This window comes from Sinocyclocheilus rhinocerous, unplaced genomic scaffold (assembly GCF_001515625.1).
Source record: "Sinocyclocheilus rhinocerous isolate Xijiao unplaced genomic scaffold, SAMN03320098_v1.1 scaffold4099, whole genome shotgun sequence".
NCBI classification, from domain to species: Eukaryota; Metazoa; Chordata; class Actinopteri; order Cypriniformes; family Cyprinidae; genus Sinocyclocheilus; species Sinocyclocheilus rhinocerous.
The window spans coordinates 101,102-122,027 of record NW_015646394.1 but is presented as its reverse complement, the minus strand read 5'-3'; the positions used below and the strand labels follow the sequence as shown (position 1 = coordinate 122,027).

At 37.6% G+C, this 20,926-nt stretch overlaps 1 protein-coding gene across 1 annotated transcript in view; it reads right to left on the bottom strand.

Moving 5' to 3' along the window:
• LOC107707768 (immunoglobulin superfamily member 3-like) overlaps nt 1–20,926 on the bottom strand; it is a 146,811-nt gene that overhangs the window by 99,076 nt on the left and 26,809 nt on the right. The window contains exon 2 of the mRNA XM_016511869.1: nt 9,319–9,699. Within this exon, the coding sequence (XP_016367355.1) occupies nt 9,319–9,699 (381 nt within the window). The remainder of the gene's footprint in view (nt 1–9,318; nt 9,700–20,926) is intronic.

Genomic DNA, 20,926 nt, shown 5'->3' with positions numbered 1-20,926 from the left:
TGTTTATTTTTTGACAGAAACACTGAATGACGAAGAAAGCACCACCACCAGTCCGAAGTTCAGTTAAAATGACTAATATGCATTCATACATGGTTATCAAGTTTTAATTCTAATTACTAAAGTTCTATCATTAAATAATATTCATTATCATATTAAAATGCTTGACTGACTGATGTTAAGAGTGTACTTTCAGATATTTATAAAACTGTGCCATTTTACAAACAAACATATATATATATATATATTTATCAGTCTGGCGAGTAAACAAAAAAATTTACTAGCCAATGGCGATTCAATTGCCAAGGTGTTCGTAGAGGGCTGAGTTGATACAATAGCTTTGTGTGAGAAATGATTAGTCATCATTCAAGGATAACTGTCACACCCACTGCAGCAGTCAAATTGCAAATACTTTCTTCCATCAAATATATTTAATATGTGGTTTGACATCATTACATTGGTTACACTGGAGAACCAAAGACCAAGCTACCGCATGACTTCAGAAGCGTCACTTAGAATATGAAATTATGTATGTTGATATGTGTTTGACAGTAACATAGCAGCATACGGTTTTGGAATGCGTGAGTAAATAGTACCATATTTTGTATTTATGAGTGAACTAATTCTTTACACTAAACTACATCCAGATGCTTCTAACGAAATTCTACCAAACAAACAGCAAAACAAACCACAAAATCATTAACTGTGGAATATGAAATCTGCAGGCTCCACAGGACAGACATGAAGATATGTCAGACACTGACCAGCACTCTGACAGTCTGATAACAGGTAGATAACAGGCGAAAAATCATCTCCAACACTCCTCCACTGACTCCCAGCTCGTCTGTCTCATCCCCTCTCAGCAGCCTCCCTCTTCACTTCTCCTCTGTTGTCATCTGGACAGTCTCGTTCTTGCCCCCTCTTCCTTTGGTCTCCACAACTTCTACTCCATTTTTCTAATTTTTATACTTTCTCTTGTCTGGCTGGTTTAAGCAGCTTTTCCTGACTCCCAGAGAGCCTTTAATATGAAGACTGTCCTTTCTAAGACAGGAGGTGCAGCTCTAGTTCTCTGATTTCAGTCTGGCCATATAAACTAAACTCACAGTACAGGCAAAGAAATATCAGTGCAAACCAGAAGTGGCACACATAGTGAAAAATAAAGGAATAGAGACAGCGTAAGAAAAATGTTGTCACTGTGACATTCCTCACCCCTCTCCTCACACAAGAAAAGACCAAACGTCTACCTAACTATGGCAGGCAAGACGATTTAGCACTTCACAACCACTCAAATCAATTTCCCCCATAGAGGTGAATGTACTGAAGTCACAGAATAATGGGAAAGGACATTTTAGTTGACTGAAAAGACTTTTAAAGATAAAATATAAAAGGAGAAACAGATTGCTTTCTTCTACGCTGATTCTCTAACAGAGATGAGAGGAACAGCTATCTCCAGTTTTCGCTCTCCCGCTGATCTCAGCAGAACCACGTTTAAAACACGCTTCCATTACGCTACATTACCCCCGCTACAGGAGTCCAAGTGAACTCTTCACCCCTTTCCCTTAGCACAATCATTCCAACACCGTGTCCTCTTCATGAGGAGGAATACAGCTGACTCTGTAATATGATTTCGTACTCGAACCACAGCATGAACACTTCATTGTGATCGGCTAACCAACATTCCAAGGCTTTTTGACAACTGTATTTTGAATCAAATAAATGCAGCCTTGGTGAATATAAGAGACTTCTTTTGCAAGAAAAAAAAAAACTGTTGCAAAGTTTCTAATTACCTGAACCTCATAGATCCCTACAATCTGCCAAAGCAAAAAGACAAAAAGAAAATGACAAAAAGATACTGGGCCAGAAAACTTGGATAAAAATCACAAACAATTTAGATTAACAGGGAAAGCATAGCATCTGGGAAATCTGAATTGGTCAAATATCTGGTCATAAATATAGTAATATTTTTTTTCACTAAATTCTATCATGAGAGGTGCATTTATATGGACACTCTTGCCCAAAGTAGCCCACAAATATGTCAATCAAAAACACTTACATACTACTTTGTACGAAATGTAATGTTTCTTAATGCTAGTCCAACCAATGGCAGATGGTGGGACCTGTTTAAAGACTATCATTAATTGTAAAATTCAGTTTGGTAACACTGTGTGTGATAATTTATTTTAAACTGTTTCCCCTTAAGAGTAAAGAAAAAAGAATTTGTGAACTAAAATTAGTTAGAGATAAATAAATAAATGGCCGCATTGTAAGAAAATATAAAAAAATGAACAATTATTTGCAATTACAGAACATAGTTGCAAGTAGGAGATATAGTTACAACTGAAATATAAGAGTTGAATACGAGATATAAAATAGCAATTATTAGATAAAAGTTACGATTGTGAGATATAAAGTATAATAAATTCACATTTGCCAGAATTTTAATTATTAATTGAATTAAATTTAATTTATTAATTTAAAAAATGAAAAACATACAGAAATCTGCCTGATATATCCATCAAATGTGTAACCACATGGGTCAGGACATTCAGTTGGCTCTCTCTCCACTTCATCTCTAGTCCTCCACATCTTCATTTTCTTGAAACCTTCTCATAAATTCAAAGTGTTTGAAATGTTTTCCAATTAAACTTTAAACACTAGTATAAATCCAAACTTTGCTTAGACACACTTCAGGACTGGGCCCGTCTTGGAGGACAGCTGATCTGGGCTTTAGAGGAGAGCAGATAAGGAGTGATATGTTGGCATGCACACCCAGTGGAAACTTCAGAGGAATGTAACACCCTACATGCATATCAGCTCTGCTCTCCAGCAAATGAGTCTCAGATACAGTCCAGCTGTCTGCAGCTACAATCTGCGTGCTTCAAACCTATTGGGGGTTAAACAGCTGAAAATCTTCACAGAAGTTAGTACAAATCTCTTTTGGGGGCATTCTAGAATTTAAAAAAAACAACAGCATACATTCTTTTGATGGGTTTTGCAACACAGACACTGTCATTGAAATGCATCAATACTGACTCGAGCTGAATAACGACTCCATTATTTCTGTAGGGCTGCTTATAGCTGAATTGAACTTGTTTTATAATTGATGAACTTGCACAGTTATTAAACTGAACCAACACTAAACTGACTCCAGTTGAATAAAGACACTACTGCCTTTTTAGAGCTGCTTTACAGCGAATTCGGAATTGCCTCATATATGATGAAGTTTGCATCACTGATTAGTTTTTTCCCCCCCTTGTTTACTACTATGAAGCTGCTTTGAAACAATCAGTATTGTATAAAGTGCTACATAAATAAAGGTGACTTGACTTGACAAGAGAATAATAGCTTCACCCACATCTTAAAAATGCCAAAGCCATTTGTATTCATACAAATGTTTTACATTGTATCACGGTCTATTTCTCTAATTTGTCATTTGTAAGATTTGTGATGATAATATATTATGCATGTACACAGCCCGGTGTAGTCCAAGACAAATTAAACTACCAAACGCCCATTCTTTGCACACTTTTGTCCTTTGGAAATAATAGAGATGCTTACTCATACCATTCATTACTCTGTTCTTGCCAATTCTGCACAGTAATTTAATGAAATAATGAATTCTCATTCATGTCCTTCAAATTATGCTAAAATATGTGCACACAACCAGCCTTGAGTGCACTGTAAAACTTCGTAAGAGTGACTTGCGGTGCTTTCACACTTTTAATTGGTTAATACTAATTTCTTTTCATCTTAAAAAATATATCTCCTTGCTGCAAAAAACATGCTTGACATTTCACAACTGCTTAACATCTTGAAGGTTTAAAACTACTAGACCTCAAAATCTATTACAGTGGATATTAAATAGAGAAAATTGTGAAATGAGTATCAGATAGGAGTGTTTAGATACTGGATGTGCATTGGATTGAGAATAACATATGAAAGTGGTCCACAAAAAAAGCATTTTTGTAACCAAATCTGGTCTAATCACTACTGGGTGTTTGGCACTGTGTTGTTTTTGTTTTGGGTATAATTTATTTATGTATTTGTTAGTTGCAACATTTTATGGCTTTGAGCTTTCAGGCTGAAATCCTCTTCCTCCGACACTTTACTAAACTAGGCTGCATTTACTCTGTCAACCAATTTAGTGTATTTTTCCCCACGGTTATCTGGCACAGACTAGGGATGGGTATTTTGGGAAATTTCTCATTTCGATCATCGATAGGTTTCAAAAATCTTTTGATGCATCCTGTGGCAAGCTAACCAATCAGAGCTCAGGGCGCCGCCCAAAGTGCTGCTATAACCAATCAGGGGAAAAAAAGAAAAAAAAAATGTTTCGATCATCGTTTACATGATCGATCATCGCTGTCACGGTCGAGTACTCGAGTACTCGATCACTGTTGCACATCCCTAGATTGTATCGCTCATGTTTGAACAGAGTTGGATCACTGGGGACAGGGTTGAAAAAAGCACCAAGCTAGAGAAGAGAAGAAACCATTTGAAATGTACAACTACAAAGCTCTAAATCTTCTTCAGAAGCAAACTGTTAAATAAATCATTGCAGCTGAGTGAAGCAGATTAAAAGAGGATGTTTCGCCCGTTTGCTTGAACCATTTTTCTTTGGCAGGAGTGAGCAGAGCTTCCTTTTTGCCCACTGACGTCAGAAACAGCAAGCCGCCAAGGGAACGCATAGAAATGGCCGTTTATTCAGGAGAACTGAACTCTATCATCTTATTTCATCATTCCATCATGCAAAACACCAGATATAGCCAAGCACAATAAACATCAGAGGCTATACAGGGACAAAGCTTTTAAAGGACAGAACACAAACGGAGAAGAGGTAAAAAGACTGCACATTTCACAGAGATACTACTGACAACACTAGAAGGGTGACTCTCACAGAAACATGCTTTGGTTGCATTTCGTCCCAGAAGCAAAGAAAAAAAAGAAAGTTTTATTTTGTATAAAGACAATTAAGCCTATTTTTTAATAACATTAAAATATGTATTTTTGATCATTACACACATTTACCCACAAATTTCTCATTAGCTTAGCTTTTAAATTTCATAGGGGAAAATCTCTATTACTCTCAGTGATTTTCATTCTTTAAAAAATAGATAAATAAATTTTTACAACACTGGAAGTCTGAATTATTACAAATTTTTGAATTAGTACCAATTTTGTGGGTTATGGATTTGGCAATGATTTTGCATTTTGAAAGGATTTAAGTAAGTAAATAAACCACAATACTATAATAAAAATTCAATTTTAGACAGTACAAGAAATACTGTATGTACTGTATGTATGTATGTATGTATATATGTATGTATGTATGTATATATATATATTTCTTGTACTGTCTAAAATTTTATTTTTTTTAATTTTTATAATGAGAATAAGATACAATAATAATAATTAGGTGAGAAAGCTTCATTTAAAAACAAAATATATATTTTTATGAACTGCCTGTGAAGCACTGTATAATTATTTTGTTATTTAGATTTTGGGATGAAATACGATCTGCACATGTTCTTGACAGGAATACTGATATTTACCCAGAACTGCCTGCGGCTATGTATATAAACTAACTTTAACTGTGAGTACAGAACGAATTAAGGGAAAAAAAACATAACTGAGAAAGAGAGGTAGAAAGAGAGGGCTGGGTGATTTTCGATGACAGCACGCATGCAGCTGCCAGGCGGTGAGGAATTGAAAAGCATGCAAGGGTTGTCCTGTAATATGAGCAAGGCCGCGGGGAAATAGGTTAAGAGGTTAGAGACACACAGAGGCTCCAGTTAGTATATGTGCTTCCTCCCCTCACCTCATGTACACTGCCTAAAAATACAGGCCACAGTAATGAGCACAGCCATTACTCCTGTCAGCAGCTGAGAGCAGCCCAGTCATGGCCTATATTCAGCTCGCACATTCCTAACCCACTTATGAAGCATACTGATCATTCATTAATCCATGAAAACACACATACTAATTATTACACAGGGCAAGGATGTATAGCATTACATTTGTCCTGACCAGCTTCCACAACTTCAATCATCACATGCTTCAGCTGTTAGCTTAGCTTAAACACGCACACACAAACAGCTCCACTACAGTCTGTGGAATCATACAGAAACCTACTAACATAGAGCATGGCTGACATTTTTGATTAGTCGACTTATTCCTGTCAATGACTAGAAAATCCCTGAAGGTCAGACATATGCTGTGTCTTTTCAGTGGCTTTGTTCCAAATGCTAGTGAGCTGCTAACAGTATTTTTAGGCACTCCTAAGCTAAGGCAGTGGGTAGCAAAATTATGCTTATGTTAGATGTCTCGTTTTGGCCAATTTTGGAATCCCAGCCGCACTACAAAAAAAAAAAGCACACAGCACACAAATATTGGGTAAAATAGTCCAATATTACAAGGGAAGTAAGTAGGAACTAACAGCACCAAACAGACTAGCAAAAATAAAAAAAACTCTTTTTAAACGGTTTCAAACACTTAAAAAACATTTCAATTCTATTGAAATACTGGTGCACTACTGTACGCAGTTCATCTTTTAAATTGGACTATTTCACTTTTTTCCCCCCAAACTAGTTAGGCAAGCACAATCCCCGACCCACAGTCAGTTCTAAAGATTTCATTGGTCATCACAGTGCTGATTGCTTACACAGTGCTAAAACAAATACTAACCCCTTACCATAACCAACACCCTCAGTATAGCATTAGCACATTCTGCAGTTTAATTGCATTTAAACGTGACCATTTAACCCCGATATATGTGTGATATGAATTACGTTTACACTTAAAAGTGTATTGCTTTGTTAGCTTAGCAACGTGTGCTAATGTAAAACTTATTTGTGATCATTAATCAGGTCTCTCTTTTCATTTGTGGAAAGCAGCTCACTATATTTTATCTATTATATATATATATATATATATATTTAATTTTTTTTAATTTTTTTTTTTTATCTGCTATCTGTATTTGCCAGAGCTATTGAATTTAGCCCCATTTTACTTCTGACCTTAGCTTGTCTTTCAAGCATAAGCTTGCCTGATAGAGACATAAAGGTTTGAAGGAGGTTTTAGAGCAGATCCTGGTGCACTGTGGGAATTTCATGATGTGAGAAAAGATCAGATGCAAAGGTCACAGCACCCTGACACACACAAACACTGTTTGTGTCTCTAAAACAAAACAACAACAGCTAACAGTTCTGTTTCACCCTGTTCTAAGGGAAGGGATTAAATTTAGATCAACACCGCATTTCATTAAGAATATGAAATCCTGCAGCATTAGGGAGAGTAACTCACATGGAACAGTATAAATTTATTTTATTACTAGCATTAGCATCTCAAAGACAGTAACTCAATTCAGCGTACAGGGTACTTTTTTATACCAGTCATCTGGGGCCGGATTCATGAAATATATTTAAGACTGAAAACCTGTTAGCATGTAGAGACAGCAGGAAGAATGATGGTATGTTTAAAGAGGGACAGGGATCTCAGAATGGGGCATTGAGCAACATGCCTGTCCTTAAACAGGTGGCTCTCAGTGTGATGCTCCTCAGCCCACACCAAACACGACTCATGACTCACCGATCCCATATTAAAACTGTTTCTGCTGGTCCACATGTCCATTTGTGCAGCCTCTCAAGACATGCGGTGCATGTGAGCCTATGCAGCAACGCCTGGCGTTGACAACTCAGCCCACACGGTTAGTCACAATCAACAGCCGAACTGTTAACAATGAGCTTTTTGTAATAAGTTACGGTCACTGATAAGCCCATGTGACTGTGCTATCAAATAGATGAGACATCAGCGGTATGTGTGTGTGAGCAGAGCTGGAAGGATAAAGTTTAATTACAAATGCAATTAAGAGGACTATTGATACTGATATCATGGTGGCAGGTGGCAGGTGGCAAGGCAGCATTACAAGCCTGTGCCCTACTTAATAATAGGGTGGGCTGGCACACAGATGGACTGGCATTCTGTCAGGTAGATTCTCTATTACTCCACCAGAACAGTGACTGATTTGTGCAGCATAAATCCACTCAGGCATTAAAAGTCCACCAATTAGCGTAGATCCATTAATATGAGCAATGACGAGTTGGAGAGGATTCAGGCTGAAGGCTCCAAAAAAAGCTGCATTTCAAAATGTCATTTAAAAAAAGATCTCAAAAGTGACTATGCAAGCAAATCCAAAACTACATTGCTAGAATTGCTTGGGAAAACTCTCAAATCTGTTTCAAAGACTATAATAAATCAGTAGTACTATTGAGAGTAAATATGTTTTTAGTCACAGTTATTAATTGTGATGCACAAATATTACAATTATGGCTGACACAGATAAGCTGATAATCATCTTCATTTCCAATTTAACAATTTACACAATTTTGCCTAAATAAATTAGAAACAAAAACAAAAATTAGTCATTTTAAAACGCTAGAAGTGAATTTAAATATCACAACATTACAACATACAGTATAAACAAATGTATATTCATTTTGAGTTTTTCTAAAGATCTAACAGTTTTCAAACATTTAAAAAGTTAGATGATGGTAAATGTAAAAATAGGGTAAATGGTTATGAATAATTCTACCAAGATTATATATATTGAATACATTTTAATATATTCCAATATATTGTGCATCCCTATTATTAACATAAGATGCCTGACGTTTCGTGTACAGATTCAGACAGGACTTGGTTGTCTCTGATTGATTTAATTCTCTTTTTAAATGATATTTTTAATCTTTTATTGATTTGATTCTCTTTTTAAATTGGATGGGCTGTCACTAGTGCTTGAACCACCAACCATTTTATAGCTGGTGAAAATGGTCTAAATCCAAGGACAATACTGTAACGCACTAATTCCGAGTATGGGTCACCATACTTGGCCACATGTCACATCACTTTCACTTCACTATAACTTTCTACTTGTGCTGACTGACAGCTGATAACTTTAGTTATGGCTTTTAATGAAAGGTCAAAAAAATGAGAAGTTGTGAGGAGGAAGAAATTATAATAATATCCCACAAATCACAGACATTGCTATCCGGATGGAATTTGATTTCTCAGAGGACCCCAGAGTTATCTGAAAAACAGTATGTAATTTTCTCTGTAATTTGCACCGAGGTTGTGAAAGAAAATCACAGAAGTGTTTGATTCAGACGAGAATAAAATCACAAAGTACATCTGTGAAACACGCATTTACCCAGCCTCCTGCGGGAAAACCTGTCCAGTTTGAATAAGGCTCATGAATGCAAAAACACTCTAGGAAGCATACTATATTATAAATCAGGGTTAAGTGAGAGTTCGGAGGGGGCTCACCGGTGAGGTTGGTACGGGCGCTGTAGGAGCCCAGGTAGCGGCTGTCGGTGTTGGGAGTGTAGCACTCGTACATGCCCTGGTCGGTGGCCTGCAGCTTGGTGATGTGCAGCAGGACAGAGTCTCTGCTCAGCCTCTCGATGTAGATCTCCTTGCTGTTGACACGCTGGGCATACAAGGCGTAGGCGTAGTTGTGCTGGGACGTGCTCACGATACGGATCTCTCGATCGGGAGCGGTGTAAAGGTACATGGACCATTCAAAGTCTTGCTCGACCCCTTCCTTGTAGCCGGTCACGTTACACCAGATGGTGATGTGAGAGCCTTCCGTTCGGATCAAGGGCCCCGGCTGAACTGTGACCTGCCGCTGGGCCGAGCATGAGACCACTGTAAGAAAGACAGAATGGGTCAAAATGTGAGTATATTCAATATAAACATCTCAATATTTTAATTTTTGACTTAAAATTGTGTTTTTTTTATCAGGTGAAGCATCATAACCAGTCAAAAGGTATTTCTCAATAATCTAGTTATAATCTTGATAAAATGTCCACTCCTGTCTGATAAGAAAACCTTCAAGCTTTCGAGTGCTTGAAATTTGTGTGTTTGTGTGCGTGTGGAGTTTGCAGCATGTGAAGACCCATCGGCTCTTCAAGAAATCAAGTGGCCTTCAGCCAAGAGGCCCATTATACAGTAAACACAGCCACTCAATAGAATCACCTTTCAAGAAACACACACAGCGTGTCTGCTGCAATCAAAAAAATTATACTGTAATAAATACTACAATTAAAACACAAATAAAGGTCAAAGTGCCAGCAAATCATAATGAGTAGTTTATGTAAACACACTCAGCTCAGGTCTTACATATAAAAATAAGCCCACTTAGCAAGAGATGTGACTAAACAGACCTAAGACCTAAATTAAGTGTATGTTTGGATTGGGAAATGATGTGGAAAATAATGCTGTCAAATTGGACAGGTTTTGAAATGAAAATCTTCTCTCCATGCGAGCAGATGAAGAAATTAATCGACTGATTACTAAAACTAAAGATTGTCTTATTTATGAAAAAAAAAAAAAACTAGCCTCCTTAGGAAACAAGCAATACACAGGACCGAAGACAAATCACATAATAAAATTTTAACAGCATTTCGGTGCAGATGAGTGAATGCTAGCAAAATGTGAATAGCAGATGTGGAACATTCACTAGAAAAGGTCAATCTGGCAATTTTAGTGCAATTTAATGGGTTTCATGTGTGAAAGTGACAATTATTCATCTCTGTTTGTGTATAAAGTTGCTATTTTCCTGTAAAATTATAGTATACTTTGTTTATATTCTTGAATATTTGGAGAATATATCTGGAAAATTGACTTTTGCTCAATGACTCTGTTAAAGGGTATTATCTACCTATAAATCATGTAGAAATATTTAAATATAAGAACAATAATAATTGTAATCGTAATATAATACTTTATTATTATTAACCATATTAGTTATTATTAATTAACATAGACACATAAACACCTACTGTACATACAGTAGGCAACAAATAAACAGCCTCTGACAGTTTAAACACTTACATTTTTTTATCATTATTAAAGAGAAATGTATTTGTTGATACATATATTTATTACACTGATAAATTTAACCTCTTTTGTAAAAATAACCTACAACGTGAAAATTTAAATGTGAATTTTACAGGATTTTTATTACAGTGTAAAAGTATCTATTTACTATTTGATTCTCTCAAGCCACCACGGGACACACAAGTGGCATTATTTTTTACTTTCAGAAGTTTTACAGCATCTGCATCTCTGAGACAGCCACAACACCTCCTCTGTGAGAATAATGAGAGTTCTGTACAGAATGAAAGATGTTAACCGATACACTAGCGTCACCCTAGCCCGTCCGAGTTTGACAAAAACGTAGGATAAAGGAAGACAAGTGTGAACATTTGGAGTTGAGAGAACAGGGAGAAAGTCATTCCTCGGATGTCATTGTCCAATCTGTAACAGAAAAAAAGACGCAGCCCATCTGCTAGCGCGTCCCGTCTGGTGTGGATCTGTGACAATGAGTGAGCGTGTGTGGGTGAACGCTTCCCACGCCTCAGAAGAGATGTCAGTGATTTAATTACTTCTAAATATGCACACGCATCTGCATCTCTGGGCCATCCCGTAGTGAACTGAAAGTGGCTTTTATCACTTACTTTATCTGTTTCCTTCCCTCTCGTAACCCCTGTACGCCCACACACGCCTGTGCTTTCCTCACTCCAAAAAACACCACTGAAACAGCATCCTAGTGCTATGTCAGTAAACAGCTCTATAGAACGGCAGCAGACAGCTGGGTTATCTTGACTGTGCTGCACTATGGCACAACCGTGCACATGGGAATTTACACTTCCCAAGGTGATCTGATGTTTGTCATGCCCTGCGTTTCTCTCTCCCCCCATGACATCCGGCTCTGTAGGAAACCCATTTTTACGCTCTGCCAATCTGCCTCCCCATAAACACTTTCATGTGCAGTAAATTGTTCTCTATTCAGTCAGAACTATAGCTCAACAATAGAGCCAAACTAGCGAGGCATGAGGTCTGGACCACAATGAGGCATATTTTGAGTCAATAATTGACTATAAAGATGGGTAGTCTGATGACCTCCTTGATGACATATAAAGTAATTGAAGATTATGTACAAATGGGGATGATAAAAACAGCTTTCCTCAACTACTTATGAAGTTTTTTTAATTATTATTATTATCTGCAGCACTACCAATATTATGACACTTAAAGCTACTGTATTAAATTATAAAAAACAATCAATATTTCACAGACATAAGATTTTTAAAATATTTTTGAAAGACGTCTCTTATTCTGACCAAGGCTGAATATTTGATTAAACTGGTATTGATTTTATTTGATTAAAATAGTAAAATAGTAATATTATGAAATATCACAATTTAAAATAATTGTTTTCTGTGTATGTAATATATTTTAAATATAATTTATTCCTGTGATGGCAAAGCTGAATTTTCAGCAGTCATTACTCCAGTGTCACATGAATGATCTGCAGAAATCATTCTAATGATTTTGTGCTCAAGAAGCTTTTATTATTATTATGAATGTTAAAAACAGTTGTGCTGCTTAATGTTTTGTGAAAATCATGATTTTTGATGAATAGAAAGTTCAAAAGAACAGCATTTATTTGAAATATAAATAATTTCTAATGTTATAACTTATAAAGGTCTTTACTGTCACTTTTGGAAATTTAATGGTTTTAATTTCTTTTATAAATATAAAATACAAAAAAATCTTACTGAAGCCAAACTTTTGAATGGTAGTAGAAATCTTTAATATGTATGTATTTATTTATTTATTTATTTTTGGTGAAGAAGCCTTTGGACAAATAAAAACGTATTAGGAATTTTATTTGAGGCATTTCGTTATTACAAGAAAGATATTTTGAAGCACATTTATTTTGCTTTGTTTTAAGAGTTACAGAAGTGTATATCTTTTGAACAGAAGTGTATATTATCCTGGCACCTTTGTTTCTTCTCTGTTTCCTGGTGGAATTACAGTACAAAAACCTTCATAAGCTGCATAGCAACCAACCAATCACTGACCAGTTTGTCCAAATGTCCAAAAGTCCAAATGTTGTTGTTTTCTTTCCTTGTAGTAACCAACATCAGACAGTCAGTTAAAGGTGTAATAGGTGATTGTCTTCAGAAACATTTTTTGTTATGCTGGTTGAAAGTCTCTTCACATCCCGATAGCAATCATTAAGTTAAGTGGTCTAAATGTATTCATCTGTATTTATATATTCTGTGGAAGGCGTAGGACCAAGAAATGCTCGGTCCGAGCGTTTTAATAAGCTTTCCTACCTGCCTGTCAATGTATGTTTAGCATACCTCTGCGCACCCGGTTCGCGCAGACAGGGCACGTCATCAGCACGTTCACGCACTCCCTCCTCCCTGAGCAGGGGAAATACGTTGATGTTTACTTCACTTCGGAACATGGGCTGGAATTGGGAACCTGATGTAGCCTATTGTAGTAATGTTGTCTCTGGTACTCTGGTCTGTGAGTGAGCGTATATGCATTCAGGGGGCGTGGCTTTGGACGGCGATTGCAGGGAGGGTGGGACATTTGCTTTCAGTGCTATCAGGCTAAAGTTAGCATTTTCCAAGATCTCCTATTGTGCCTTTAACTGTCCGTAGGCATTCTGTACCTTTAAGTCTAATGCTAGCACCAAACTAACACTCTTCCAAGTCTCTTTCTTCTTTACATTCCCACAGACCCTTAAAAATTCACCCTTCTTTGCACTTCATATCTGTGTCACCCCCACTTTTGGTATTCTCATTTCAACTATCTTCCTTATTGAAGATGTGACCCCTGGTCTGTCTGCTGAAGGTTCGCTTCACTGTGCCAAAGTCCTCAGAGCCACTGTTCAGGAGTCTGAGACTCAAAGACTGGCTGGGAGACATTTCCCCTGAAAACCAGACTTTAACTGTCAGCACAGACCACTGTTACATGGCTCACCATGCACTCCAAGTTTGAGTTCATACATCTGTTAGATTGATTTGCAGGACTCACATTCTAAAAAAAAAGACTCCACAGAGTCATTATGTTCACTAGTAAACAATGCCGTCTCATCATTTCAAAGAAAAAAGTCTTTACAGTACAGTATGTGGTTATGAAATGTGATCAAACCAGGTTTCGATTCTTAAGTGTGCCGGGGTCCATTTTGCAATTCCGGCACACCTGGAGTGACAGGCCAGCGTTTAAGCCCAGTCATTCAACGGATGAAAGCGACAGCCTGCTAAGACCATGAACCATCAGTCTGATTTCAGCAGGATGAAGATTTCATATGACACATTAAATCCAGAGACATTTCGGAGATATTTAACTGGAACATTCATGTCAGGCTCATTCCTCTTTTTGAGCTCGGCTGATGAAAGTAGCGTTTCCATGTGGGTCACAGAAGACTTCCCCAGAATAACCAGCTCTGGCCTGCCATCAGCTCTGCAGCATTAAATATGGATCACATACTGTATAAAACACCATGCGTTTCTAACAACACATGCTCTCTCTCTCTCTTGTGGAGGATGGCGGCATAAGAGTTTTGTCTGTTTCAAATACATTTAAATACCAGTTTACATTACTTTATTAAAGTACACCACAGGAGCTTTTCGTCCTCTGGGTGCTAAGCACGAGAGAGTAAGACATTTTATGAAAGTTTTATTTCACCTAGCTTCTAAATCATGGTCCTGAGCAACCTTATACTTTTGACAACAATAAACCTCACTAAACTATTTAAACTTTCATCCAGCATTACAAATCTGAATTTATGCTAATTAGCAGTGTAAACTAGTCATATAGAGTCAATTATTATTGTATTATTTTTAGTGAAGGGATTTGTTCCTTAACAATTATTTTAGTAGTGTACTTCTTTAGTACTTCTTTTATAGTATAATAGCCCTAAAAAAATTGGGTAACCAAATAGTTTCTGGTCCCCATTGACTTCCATAGTTTTTCCCCCATACTATGGAAACTGCAGGTAACTGTTTGGTTATCAACAATCTTCAATGTTCCTTCTTTTGTGTTCAGTGTAAGAAAGAAATTCATACAGGTTTGGAACAACTTCAGAGTGAGCAAATGATTACTTAATTTTCATTTTTGGGTAAACTATCCCTTTAAACTCTGTAAATATTCTATACGTCAATGTAATAACAACAATATAATTACCTGCATTTCAACTCTTCATCTCTTCAACGATTCAGTCAATCAGTTATTAGGCTGAAACTCAAAACACTGTCAATACTCATGCTCTTGTTGTGGGAAACCTGCATGACTTCTTTATTTTATTTATTATTTTTTTTCCATTGAACCAAAGGCATTTTGATTCCCATGCAATTGATGGGGACTGGAGATATTAAGACCAAAAAATAAATAAATAAAATACAAAAAAAGTAATCCCAAAGCAGTCCACACTGTGAACTGGACCAACCAATTCACTAAAAATGTTATACACAAAACTTCTCTCACAAACTCTCCAAAAAGAACCAAGGTGCATGTCGAGACATTCAATAAATAAACATTTCACACTGTTTACATAAAGAACAAGTCATTATACAAGTTTTTTTTTTTTTTTGGTGAAAAGAGTGTTCCCTGGAAGAGTTGGACAGAAAGTTTACACTTTTATTTATATTAACAAAAATGAATGTCATGAAAATCATTTGGATACTGTATTTTTTGACAAATGAAAGCACTGAATAGGAATTAGTTCTAAGTTCCCAACCATAATTATTACTTCACAAATCGATGTAAAGAGAGTCCCACGGGAACAAATGATCAGAACAAAACCACTTTAAAACTATGGTAACGATTAAAAACAGAAGACAATGTGAGTAGATAATAGACAAAGAATAAGAGAGCAAACTCAAATGCGGTCAAAGCTGCAAAGATCAAAAGAAAACATGTCTAAAAGGTAGAATACAAGAACGATTGAGAAAGACAATGCAGGAGGAGACTACAGTCTAGTCTTTGGTCAGCACAAAAGTCTCTGATAAATACTGGTACATGAGAGACAACCGCTTTCCCAAGCCTGCTGTTTGTCTTGCTTTAATTGCCTCTCACACATCGAGTCCAAAAGCACTTTAATGGAGCCGCTGTGTATACAGACACAAGCTATGATGCAGTGTCTCACGGCCCAAGAGAGTAACGCAATACCCCTCAAAAGACATACTCATATACACACAGCTCTGGTGTTTAACAGGACACACACACATGGAGCAAATTGGCCTAGACCATTACCACCATCACCACACCTCACAAACTCCAAACCCAGCGGAGCAATTACCAAAATCTCTTCTGCTCATTTGATGCAGGCCAGAGTGTAAGCACTTCCTCACAAGGAGAGCAAAAAAGGGGCTTGGCGGGAAGCCACAGCCAATTAGAGGAGGATGTAGCGAGGCAAATGACCAGAAGAGGGGATCATATTGAGAAGGAATACAAGTTCACAGCATTTGGCAACCCAAAATCCAATTTCTTTTGCCTATGTGTGACACAGATCTCATTTTTCAGAGCAGTGTGAACACAAAAAATCCAATCTTTTCAATCCGATTTGGGCAGCTTTGATATGTGGTCCTTGATCCGATTATGTGTCCAATTCATGGCAATGTGACCAGAGCGTGAACCATCAGATTGGAATTGAATGGTTTCTTTAACGCCAATTGTTTTGTTATGTACACATAAGCAGTGCACGTGACTTACTGATTTTGTAAACGTGCAAATGGGGTTGCTTTAATGTTGGCTGTCTGTTCGAGCCTGCAGTAAATGTAAAGTGAACAATATCAACGATTCAAACCAATAAAAATAGATTTGAAAAAAATAAAAAATAAATAGGATTGAAGTTTGAGCGTTAAAAGGAGCAAAACAAATCAAAACTGTCAATATCTACTCACTCTCATGTCATTTTAAACTAGTATTTTTGACATTTTTCCATTTCCTGTTGTTTTGTGATTGTTGTCACTTCACTTCTACATCGAGTAATACTTTAAGGTGCTGGCTTTCTGTCTGTTATCTAAGAGCTGAGCTGAACCAGAAAGTGACAAGCAGCTTTTTGATATGTTCAAGGTTTAACAGAGCTCTGCTGAGTAAAAAGCCAGATTTAAGAAGCCTGTCCCGACTGGAGATAAGAAGGATCTTGGGACTAATGTGGTTTCACAGGAGAGGTGCATGATTAGAGTCACATAAAACAAGGAAAGTCAGAGCCCATGCATCTAGTTACTGTGCCAAAATACATAAACTGAGAGAAATGCAAGCCAGCAGACATTTTGGCAACGGAGTGCATTTCTGAGATTGTAATTAGACCAACATTAAAGCAATAAAATAGGCTACATTATCCAGATGTCATGCCTTTCTTGACACAGCTGATGCCTCCTTATTTTCAACTTCAAATCATTAGACAACAAACAAAACATATCATTATATGCATTTGAGGACGTTAACCAAAGCATGCAAGTAAGTTAGGAAGACAAAAAAATGAATTAAAGACAGAAAGAACAAAAAATTGGAAGACATAACAAACAAATGAATAAACGAAAGACAGAATGAATAAACAAAAGAGAATGAACAAACAAATTTAGAATGAACAAAAAGGAAGGGATTGCCAAAAGGTGTAAAATAAATTTAGAAAATCTTCTGTTTTCATAACTATCTAACAAAGTATAAGGAATGCCCCCAATTAGCTAAGTAAACGTGTGTGTGAGAGAGTGTGAAAGAGAAAAGCATATGCGCTGCCTCTTCCAGGCCAGGACAGGGACTCCAGTCAGCACCTCAGCTGTGCCGCGTAAAAAAACAACACCGGTCTTTTAGTACAGGCTGACGGGGGGGTGGCACACTGCTTCCTGTGTGTGTGCGGATGAGCAGCTGGAGGCACAGCTGTACTGGTGTGTGTGTGGCAATGAATTAGTTTTTAAAAAGTATTAACTATATTTAAGAATGGAAGTTATTTAACTGTCCAATGGCAGGAAGAAAGGGGGAAAAGGGGTCTGTGGGCTACAGCCCCAATGGAAGGACAGGAAATGAGTAGTAAGACAGCATGCTCTGGGTTTGATTGGATCAATACAAAACCTTTTAGCAAGCAAGACATGACCACAGCAGTCCTGATGTCTGCTCTGTGGGGATTAGGGTTGGGCCGATAGACGATGCCATCGTCCATCACGGATGGCTGACAGACATCACGATGTTAAGCTGACTGACCCCCCCCCCCCGCAATCCGCCGCATCCCAGTACCGTGTTCTGAAAGAAAATTACGTGTACTACGGAACCCCTAAATAGAATAAATACGAGATTGGAGGAAAATATATATTTCAATACTTTCTCTCGCAGTTATATCATTAGGTAATTATACTGTATATAAATTGTGGGCATCAGATAGCCACTATTAATATGCGAGGCATTAAAACTGCTTCTGAATGCACGATCGCTTTTTATTTCACTTTCGAGATTCGCGATCACACGTGTTCTGTGTTTACTAGAGCGGCAGTTCTTACACATTTTACAAGATTAGATGCTTGTCAGTGCTGCTCAGGATCTGCAAATCATTCGCCATCGTCCTCAGTCAGCTCTCCGTACTCTGTTTATGTGGTAAGTTAAATTTAATGTACTGTAATGTATAGGGCTGAAACGATTCCTCGAATACCTCGAGTAACTCGAATACAAAAAATCATAAATCATCAAATAATTTGCCTCGAGGCTTCGTTTAGTCCATTTACTGTAACTACACATGGAACACCGTGTTTCCCCACGGACCATTATTACTGACGCACAACCCGATAAACGCTGGACCAGACCATAGACTGTATAAAAACAGGGACCAGACTTTAAAAAAAAGCGCTGGACATATTTAAGACCGTAAATCAATATGGCGGCTAGTTATAATGGCCCTACATTAGCTATGTTTTGTGAAAGACTAAACGCCATTGTGCATTAACATACCACAGAAAGAAAGTTAGTCAATATCACATTAAGAGTGCCAGTTTTCACCTCTAAAATTTCCGTGCCGTACCGTACTGAGCCGTGCCGAGTCGTACCACGCAGTGGAAAAACGCCATATAATAAATCGATAGCTACAGCCCTAGTAATGTAACAGGCAACCATTAGCGGCTAACCATATCCCTTTAGTGGTTCGCATTATTTGTTAGAACGCGTTATTTGTTTTGTGTGACTTTCTGAATACAGATTAACAGATCCAAGATGCAACACAATGAAATTAGCACAACACAACAGAAACAAGCCGCAACACAGCAGAAACAAGTTGCAACACAACGGAAACAAGCTGCAAGACAACAAAATTAGCACAACACAGTGGAAACAAGATGCAACGCAACGAAATTAGCACAACACAATGAAAACAAGCCGCACCACAAAGAAATTAGAACAACACGACTGAAACATGTTGCACCGCAACGAAATTAGCACAACACAGCGGAAACAAGATGCAACACAACGGAAACAAGCCACAACACAATGAAATTAGCACAACACAACAGAAACAAGCCACAATGCAACGGAAACAAGCCACAACACAACGAAATTAGCACAACACAATGGAAACAAACCGCAACGCAACGAAATTAACACACAACAATGAAATTAGTCCAAAGCGCTACTGGGCTACCGTACTAAAGGCCCGTTCACACGAAGAAAATAACAATAACTATATTAGCATCCACACCAAGCACAATAATGTTCTGTTTATTATAAGCATGCACAGCATATGATATCTTTGATATCTTTCCTCTGTGCTGTTACCATTATAGTTGTGGTGTGGACTCTGCTATTTTTTAATTAAGAAATACTTTCAAAACTATATCTTTATCATTATACTTATTAGCCTTAAGGCTCTGTTCCAATATCATTTTAAAGCATCATAGGTGTGATCCCAAGGTGAAAGCTATGCAGTGTAATTACGAGATGCCTTCTAAGATGCTTTCTTTTGGAAAGCAGCATTGCATCTGCCTCAGATAAGAACAATCTCTGATAAGAATGCATGGTTAGGCTCAAAATAGGAGACAAAGCTATATTCAGAGAGGTAATCTATGGACAGCATGGTGTGCGAGAGGGTCATAGATGTAGAGTCTGGAGAAAAAGATATAACGTAATATCCTGAGGGGGAGACCGGCTGCATGGTTTCTAGGGTAGAGAACAGAACAGGCCAGCAGGAAATACAGGAAGGTACACAGAGCTTCATAATGAACCAAAGGAGGTAAAATGTCTGTGAATCAGAAGACTATAGGACCAAAGAGCAGTCGGAAAACACGTTGCCTGTAGACCATGGATGTAATTTGTGCAACCGCTGGTTGCGGGCACTGAGGGGGCAAAAATGCATCCTAGCAGAAAAATAAAGTGCAAGTGAGACATTAGGACAAACGGTGTGTCTTTAGGCACAATTCACTTCATCAATAAATCACCATAGTAGCATTTTTTAAGTTAATGCATGCTGGCCTCTTTCTGACAGTCTCCCATTCACTTCCATCACACTGGCAGTCAATGGACTTGCGCCTCAGAGCAGTAGCGTACATGCCCGGAAAGGCTATTTAAATGAAAAATGAATGGCCTCATACACCGAGCTGCACCCAGCCAGTCGAAAAAACGATATGAAATAGAAGACATTCATTTCTGTGTGTGTAGAGCCATATTTACAATATATGCAAAGCTACTCCATCTTTATTCCCCACCCCTCCAGCGCTTTCATTGTGCTGTTTTGTCAGGCCCTCAGTCTCGGGATACTTTTTTTTTCCTTGAGCTCATAAATCCATTTTATATCTTGAATTTATTTCAGTTTTTTTAACTCTGTTTTTTGCAAAAGCGCAGTTTAATGGGATTTGCATTCTGAGTGTGACATCATTTCAGAAACATAACTGCTCAAGGCTCCTAAGATGAGACAAAATCTCCCCATAAACTCCAACAGCCCTGTTGATATTATTTAAATGAATTACATGCAATAAGCACGACTCTGAAAAGGGGGCCCTAAGGAATGCAAGCCAATTTAGACCTCATTCTAATCGCGTACTGGTGCATTGTGGGATGGTTTTCACAATTTGATACATTTCTGGAGTGCTGT